We start from the raw sequence: 9,273 nt of genomic DNA on the forward strand, positions 1-9,273 counted from the left end.
GTAAAACTGGACTGCTACCTGCAGAAAGCTGAAGTAGGATCCTCAGCTTACACAATGCTGAAGTATCAACTCAGGCTAGACCAGAGACCTGAGAGGAAAGCCCAAAACCATAACATTCATAAGAGACAAGCTGGAATCAAGCTTAGAAAGTCTAGGCTACAATATAAAGAGACTGCCAAATACAACCAGAAATGCACAATCTAAAGAGGATAAAACTGATGAATGGAACCTTTTAAAGATTAAATTCTTGTGCCCATCAAAAACTTTTTCTAACAGGGTGAAAAGAAAATCTACTGACTGGGGACAAAAACCAGTTGGCAATAACCTCTCAGACAAGAGTCTCATAATGAATGTTTACAGAATACTTCTGTGCCTCCACGAGAAAAAGACTGATCACCCAATTACAAAATGGGCAAAAAATATAAAAAGAAATTTCACAGAGGAAGATACTAGAATGGTCAACAGGCTCATGAAGAAATGCTCAAAATCAATAGCAATAAGAGTGATGCAAATCACAATCACAATGAGATGCCATCTCATTCTAGTAGCAGTGGAAACATTTAACAGGGCAGCAAGTAATAAATGTTGGAGAGGTTGTGGTGAGACAGGAATTTTTATACATTGTTGGTGCAATTGTAAAATGGTACCACCATTCTGGAAGGCAATCTCAATATTTTTACTATCTATCATGATGCTGCCAATTGGCCCAGTGGTGAGAATCTTTGTTTTCTTCATGTTGGTAGTAAAATACAAATCTAAATATTTGTATCTGCTTTCTAGCAACACTTTTTAAAATTTCTCTCTTAAATATTTTCCCCCATTCTTCTGGATTTTTATTGTTTTCATATTAAAGAATATCTTTGCAAATGTCTATTTTTTTTTCCTCAATGCAAAAAACTGGTGTTTTTTTTTTTTTCTCAATGCAAAAAACTGTTTTTTTTTTTGGAGCAACATTGAGAAATATTAAATTAGAGCTTCTGTGCCACTTCCTTGTAGGGCTTTTATAAGAATTTTCACAAATGTTACTTAGATTAATTTTCAAATGTATTTATCTGTTTCCTTTATATTCTGGTGCTAGAAACCATCACAAGAATGCCTGATACAGTCAATATAATGCAATCAGTTTTAATATTACCAAAAATAAAACAATGCAAAAATCAAAGATTTATGAAACATGAACAAAAAAACTGTAAATGTAGTCGACAGCTAAAATCATAATAAAGTAACAGGTTAGTGAAAATTAGGTAGGCTTTCAGTGAGACGGATGTACACAGTAATCAAAACTGTGAATTTAAACATGCAAGTGATTGCCTTCAGTGTTTCATTATTTTATCCATGCTGTGTACTGTTGAGTTAGAATCAACTCATAGCTCTAGCTAGTTTTCAGAGACAATAAATCACAAGGGAAGAAGATGCCCATATTTCTTCCACGGAGCAGCTGGTAGATTTGAGTTCCATACCTTTCTGTTAATAGAGTAATTCTTTACCACTAAATCTAGTTTGGTAGATTTGAATTAGATATGTTTGCATTGATAATAGAATTCTTGTTTTATTTTTATTTTAGTGAAAGTTTGAAGAAAAGTTGGATTTTCATTCATTCATTTTTGTATATTTTCTTCCCTCTGCCTCCCATCCCCAATCTGCTTTGCAATGCACCTCTTATTCTAAATTGTTGTCATACAAATGATGCCAAAACCTATATTTCTTTTAAGCAGCTCTTTCCTTTTTCCAACACAGTGTTCATTATCTATATTCTATTTTCTTAGTCTTCCCCTAAATCTTCCATGTCAGTCCTGTTTTATAACAGTAGTTTTATGTAATACTTGATTTTTCGTGAGCTATTTCTCTCAGCATAATTTCCTCCAGGTTCACCCGTGTTGTAAAATGTTATATAAGACCTTTTTTTACAGTGCTGTGTAATATCCAATTATGTGATTTTTTTGATGGGCACTTGTGTTACTTCTATCTCTTTGCTATTGTGAATAACACAGCAATAAACATAAGTGTGTACATATATATTTGAGTGGTAAATGTGGTTTCTTTAGGGAATTTCTGGGTCAAATGGTATTTATATTTCCAACTTCTAGTGGTTGCACCATTTTAAACTCCCAGCAGCAGTGACTAAGGGCCCCAGTATTTCCACAACCTGCTTTGTTGTTTGCTTCTCTGTTGAACTTTGCTGTTGTTGCTTGGGTGAGATATCTATATCTCATAGTTGTTTTAATTTGCATCTCTCTGATAGCGAGGGATTTTTCTTCAAAATATCACAAAAAATCTACAACAAGGAGAGAATACAAAAACTGAATGGGACCTTCTAAGAATTAAATCCATATGTTGTTGTTGTTAAGTGCCTTCAAGTCATAGACGACTCACAGTGACATTATGAACAAAAGATTTGAACAATTGTATAACTTTGATCATTTCTCCATGTTCATAGAGTTTCCAGAAGTAAGCTATTTCAGAAGTGGATGTCCAAATACTGTCCACCATGGGTAACCATTATCGCATTTGACACATCAGTATCACAATATTTATTTTAACATCTTAGCAAACACTAGTTACCTTTGTACAGCAACTGGACAGTCCAGTGCTATACCACTTACAAAAATGTTAGACCGAAACAATTAAAACCAGGCCTGATCCAACAAGGTAAAAAGGAAACCCACAGACTGGGAAAATATTTGACAATAATGGTATATCTGATACGAGACCTACACCTAAAATTTCTAACATATTCTAGCACCTTGACAAGAAAAAAGTTGAACAACCCAATTGCAAAATGGACACAGGATATCAAGGATATGAATAAACACTTCACCAAAGAAGACATTCAGATGGCAAGCAAATACACAGAGATAATATAATTCTTTACTACTAAATCTAGTGGGAAAGATCTTCATTGCCATCCCACAGGCATATGATTTTAATCTACCAGCTCCTCTGTGGGACAAAAATAGCTGCTCTTCTCCTATGTGATTTTCTGCTTCTAAAAACCTGATTGAGAGTGAGATAGGAGTTAGTTTCAATTCAATGGTGTACAAACAACAGACCACCAGAGCTCCCTTCTGTTATACATTGTCACCACTATTAGCAATTTAATAGGGATTGCATCTCAGTGTTAAGAAAACAAAAATTATCATCACTAGCCCAATAGGCAACACCATGATAGATGGAGAATAGATTGAGACTATCAAGGACTTCTTATTATGTGGACCTACATACAGTCAATACATTTAGTCCCTGTAGTCAGGATATCAGGAGGCCTATTGTATTGGGAAAGTCTATATTTGGGGACTTCTCCAAATAATTGAGGAGCAATGAGCAGGTTGAGGACTAAGGTGCATTTGATTCAGGCCATGGTCTTTTCAATCCCATGATGTGCTGCTGAGAGCTGAACAATAACAGAGAAGAGTTGATAACTCTTAACTGTGGTATTGAAGAAGAGTACTGAATATCCTATGGACTACCAAATGAAAAAACAGATATGTCTTAGAAAAGGTGCAGGCAACATGTTCCTTGGAAGAAAATATGGTAAAGCTTTATCTCACATTCTTTAATTATGTTTGTAGAGGAGGCTATACCTTGGAGAGGAATATCATGCTCAGAAAGGTAGAGGGACAGCGAAGAAGAAGTAAACCTTCAACCAGGTGGATTGACAGACTGACTGTTGCAATGCGCTTGAATATGTCAGAGATTGTGAGGATGGCATAAATTAGGATAGGGTGCAGATCTATTATTCATATAGTTGGTATGTGTCGAACTTGACAGAACTTAACAATAACACTTTGTCAAGGTTATGAATAAATGATTATACAGAGAGTGGGCAGGAGTATACTCCAAGTGGTTCAGGAGACATAATGATGATGGAAAAATTCAGGGTTGAAGCGGTGAATGTAGTGAAATGATTGGAATATAATTTTAAAGTCGAACCCCACACACACATTTTTGTAATATCTTAGATCAGTATAATTGAGGAACTTTTAATCTAAGGAAATGGAATTTCCTGTAGAGTCTTTATTGCCTAATTAAGTAGGGGAAATATTTCAAGTGGTCTTATGAGTCTCTCTTTACCCTACCATCTTTCTCTTTGTTGAAATACCAGGACTCAGCAAGTCTTCTGAGTAAATAGGTAGACCATAAACAACGATCTCTTCTTCCATGTTCGTTTAGGAATGTTATCCTTGGCACATTGCATTTCCAGTAGCTGAAGGCTCATTTCCTTAGGTCAACATACAATCTAGCAGTTAACAAAAACTTTCCTGGTAAGTCTCAAGATAGAGTGCTGGGGACAAGGGAGAGGGATAATAGCTACTATGCTTTGAAAATCCAGTGGAACTATTGAATTTACATTTCACAAAGAAAGTAAATACTGTTTCCTCTTCCCAGTAACTATCATTTAAAGGAAAACTGAACCTTAAATACCAATAGTAGGCAATTGCAAGACAGAATTCCTACAAAAGCCATCCACAGCATTTTATATTCCAGTATTTCTGCATAACAACAACTTAGGAGCAGAAGATGAAACTTAGCATAAAAAAAGTAAATCTGCTGCTTCATCCGCGGCAGCTGTAGATGTGCAGCAGCCTTGGCTGTGCGCTACCATATGGCTGTGGGCCTCAAGAGAGGCCACAAAGCCACCAAGAACGTGAGCTTCACCAAGCAAGCACACCAAGTTCACGTGGGACATGATTCGGGAGGTGCGTGGCTTCGCGCCCTACGAGTGACGCGCCTTGGAGCTGCTCAAGGTCTCCAAGAACAAGCAGGTCCTCCAGTTCATCAAGAAAAGGGTGGGGACACACATCTGCGCCAAGAGGAAGTGAGAAGAACTCAGCAACGTCCTGGCGGCCATGACGAAGGTGGCTGCCAAGAAGGACTGAGTGCACCTCTCTGTCCCCCAAAGTCCTCACCAATGTGATGTACTAAAGGGTGACCAACAACAACAAAAAAAGTAAACCTGCATGTGTTTTTAATTTTATAATTACTTGTGTGTTGTGTTGTTAAGCAAAATATCACTGGTTGAAATCCGTAAGGTCCTTCTTAAGAGAAAGATAAGACAATTTTGGCCCATTAGTTTATACAACTTTAAAAAACCAGCAGAGATTCACAATACATTGTGTGTCAATGAGACATACATTAAAGCATTTAATCTCACGGTTACTTCAGAATAACATTAGCCAACAATTACAAATTTAACTTTATCAATTTTTAAAAAAATATTTATTACAAATATAATCCACTTACACAAATAATAACACAGGTCTAAAAATTGATCCACTTATAGAAATAAGAAACACCACACTTAGCACAAGGCTAATCCAATCAGAAGAAAAATTTACTATCCAGATCATTCTAATATCAAAGTCTAACCTTCCAGCAAAATATTTGTGTTGTTGTGAGGATCCTCAAAAACTGCTAAAACGTACATAAACAGAGAACTGCCAGATATTCATTCAAGCTGGATTTAGAAGAGGCTGTGGACCAAAGATATAATTTCTGATCTACATACAGAACAGATCATCTGGGCTTTCTGAGGAGGACTATGGCATCAGGATTGGAGGAAGACTCATCAACAATCTGCATTATTATGCTGATGACACAACCCTGTTTGCTGGAACTGAGGAGGGCCTGAAGTGCTTGCTACAGAGGGTCAAGGACTGCAGCCTTCAATATGGGTTGAAGCACAACTTCAAGAAAGCAAAGATTCTCACCACTGGGCTGATTGGCAGCACTAAGATAGATGGTGAAGAAACTGACATTGTTAACAGCTTTAGTTTGCTTGACTCCACAATCAACATTCTTGGTAACCGCAGCCAGGAAATCAAAAGACGGATTGCATTTGGAAAGTTGGCTATAAGAGATCTCTCCAGAGACTGAAGAGCAACATCAATCTGGAGACGAAGGTGAGCCTGATCCAAGCCAGTCTTTGCAATTGCTTGCTCTGTGTCAGAAAGCTGGACAATGACTAGGAATAATAGAAAAAGAATTGATGCTTTTGAGCTGTGGTCCTGGAGAAGAGTGTTGAATATACCAGCGACTGTCAGGAGAACAAACAGGTTCAACCTAGAGAGGGTGAAACCAGGCTACTCATTGGAGGTAAGGATTCTGAGGCTTCTTCTGGCATATTTTGGGCATGTTGCAAAGAGGGGCCAGTCCTTGGAGAGGGACAACATGCTTGGAAGGGTGGAGGGACAGAGAAACAGATAATGACCTTGGATGAGATGGATTGATTCAGGGACTGGGGTAATGAGGGTAGGTGTGTCAGAGACAGTTTAGTTGACACAGAATAGAACACGTTTAAGGACTACTACATATGGTCACTATGACTCACAAGCGACTCAATGGTACATAACAACATCTTATGGATGCTGGCTAACAGCAAAGAATATCAGAAAAATGTAAATTTGTGCTGTATTGACTAGCCAAAGCATTTGACTGTGTGGATCACAACATATTGTGGTTAAGATTGAGAAGAATTGGGACTCCAGAACACTTAATAGAATTCATACAAAACCTATACTTAGTCCAAGAGGATGTTGGGTTAAAAGAAGGGAACACTATTACTATGTACCATTGAATCAGAACTGACCAATAGGTGGCCCTTCAGAGGATTTTCAGAGGCACTTAACCATATGGAAGAAGTTTACCTATCCTTTTCCCTTAAAGTAGCTGTAGGGAAAGACCTCTATTGGGGTTGTATCCTGTCTCATACCTATTTAATTTGCATGGTGAGAAAATTACTAGAGAAACTGTAATTTATGAAGAAAAATGTGGCACCATAATAGGAGGAAGACTCATCAATGACCTTTTATTATGCAGATGACCCAACCTTGCTTGCTAAAAATGAGGATAACCTGACGCACTTGCTACAGAGTTTTAAACACTGCAGTCTTCAGTATGGATTGCATCTCAATATCAAGAAAAAAAATCCTTGCTACTAGACTGATAGGCAACACTATGATAGATGGAGAAAGGATTGAGACTGTCAACAACTTCATCCTACTTACATTCACAATCAATCCAATTAGAACCAACAGTCAGGAGATCAGAAGATGTATTGTGCAGCAAAAGTCTGTAGTTAAGGAACTCTCCATAAAGCTTGGAAGAACCCTAGAAGCACTAATCCACAATGTGAATGGTCTTCCAAGTATCCTGAAAAACCTACAACTAGGAGTGGATAAAATAGATGAATAAGACTTTATAAGAATCAAATCCGTATGCACATCCAAAAACTTCTCCAGTAGGATAAAAAGGGAAGCCACTGACTGGGAAATAATATTTAGTAATGACATGTCTGATCAGGGACTTATATCTAGAACTTATAGAATACTCGAACACCACAGCAAGATAAAAGTAAACAACCCAATTGCAAAATGGGCCAGCTATTTGCAAACAAACTCATGAGGAAATGTTCAAAACCCCTAGCTCTAAGAGAGATGTAAATCAAAACAACTATGAGATAGCATCTCACCCCAGTAAAAATAGTGAAATTTAACAGAACAGCAAACAACAAATTCTGGAGAGGTTGTGGAAAACCTGGAACCCTTATTCACTCTTCGTTGGAGTATAAAATGGTGTGACAAGTATGGAAAGATCTATAACACTTTCTCAAAAAGTTGGAAATAGAAATACCATTTGACCCAAAAATTACAGGTGGAGAATATACTGTAAAGAGAGCAGAACTGCCACCCAAGCAAATATATGCACACCCATGTTTATTGCTGCTTTGTTCACAATAGCAAATGGTTGGAAACAACCCAACACCCAACAACAAACTATTGACTAGAGAAGCTGTAGGATATTCAGACAATGGAATATTATGCAGCACTGAAATAAAAGAACTTATTATATATTATTCAAAATAGGTGACCATAAAAGACATTATACTAAGTGAAATATCTCAGTCACAAAAAGACAAACACTGCATAAAGCTACTATTATAAAACAGGACTGACATGGACATTGGGGGGAAATTAAGAAAAGAGGGGGTAAATAATGTACACGGCATTGAAACAGGTGAGGGAGAGAACTATATAAAAGGAATATATATGAATAAATATGATTGGCATGACAAGAGTCCAGAATAAGATCTGCATAGTAAAGTGGACTGGCAGGGAGAAGGCGGGGGAAGCTGTATAACAATGAAAGAACTTTTTTTCCAAAGAGGGAGAAAAAAACCCGGGGTGGGGCAGGGAGGAAAATTTGCAACAATGAATGAATAGAAATCCAAGTCCTTTATAAACTTTCATTAAAATCTCAACTGAACACCACAACAAGATAAAGATAAACAATCCAATTGAAAAATGGGCACAGGATATGAACAGGCACTTCATCAAAGATGACATTCAGATGGCCAACAAACACATGAAGAAATGTTCAAAATCCCTAGCTCTAAGAGAAATGCAAATCATAAAAACTATGAGATATCATCTCAACCCTGTCAGAATAGCAAAATTTAACAGAACAGAAAGCAACAAATGCTGGCAAGGTTGTGGAGAAACTGGAACCCTTATCCACTGTTGGTGGAAGTATAAAATGGTGCCACCACTGGGGAAGGCGGAGGGACTCTCCAAAAGTTGCAAAAAGAGATTCTATTAGACCCACCAATTTCATTACTGGGAATATACTCCACAAAGACCATAACTGCCACCCAAGCAGACATATGCACACCCATGGTTATCGCGGTTTTGTTCACAATAGCAAGGAGTTGGAAACAAACTAAGTGCCCATCAAAAAATGAATGGATAGAGAAGCTGTGGTATATTCACACAATAGAGTACTATGGTGCCTTGAAAATCAAGGAATTCATCCAATATCATTCAAAAGGGTGACCCTGGAGGACATTATACTGAGTGAAATATCTCAGTCTCAAAAGGACAAATACTGCATAGTACCACTGTTGTGAAACAGGACTGACATCAGGGTTCAGGAGAGACTGAGAAAGATGGGATAAATAATGTGTACTGCCTTGAAACAGAGGAGGGAGAAAACTGTTTAAAAGGAATATGTGATTGGGTATTATTGTAATGACAGGAGTCCAGAACAAAGGCTACATAGTAGGGTGCACTTGGGGGGAGGGATTATAAAACAATGAAAGAATTTTTCTTTTCCTTTTCAAAGAGAAGAGTGTACTAGGGTGAGGAGAGGTGGGCAGAGAGAAAACTGCAGCAATGAATAAATGAAAATCCAAAGTCTCTGTAAATTTTCATTAAAATTAATAATAATAGTAAATAGGCAAAAACTCAACTAAAAAGTAAAAAAGAAAATATAGCAAAA

General features: G+C 37.3%; 1 protein-coding gene across 1 annotated transcript in view; it reads right to left on the bottom strand.

Annotated features, from left to right (window-relative positions):
• Positions 1-9,239: 9,239 nt before the first annotated feature.
• The window catches only part of LOC102857301 (leucine-twenty homeobox-like), a 596-nt gene continuing 562 nt past the window's right edge, over positions 9,240-9,273 (bottom strand). The window contains exon 2 of the mRNA XM_006893111.1: positions 9,240-9,243. Within this exon, the coding sequence (XP_006893173.1) occupies positions 9,240-9,243 (4 nt within the window). The remainder of the gene's footprint in view (positions 9,244-9,273) is intronic.

The sequence above is a fragment of the Elephantulus edwardii genome, unplaced genomic scaffold, assembly GCF_000299155.1.
Source record: "Elephantulus edwardii isolate Elephantulus edwardi_28Jun2011 unplaced genomic scaffold, EleEdw1.0 scaffold00122, whole genome shotgun sequence".
NCBI lineage: Eukaryota > Metazoa > Chordata > Mammalia > Macroscelidea > Macroscelididae > Elephantulus > Elephantulus edwardii.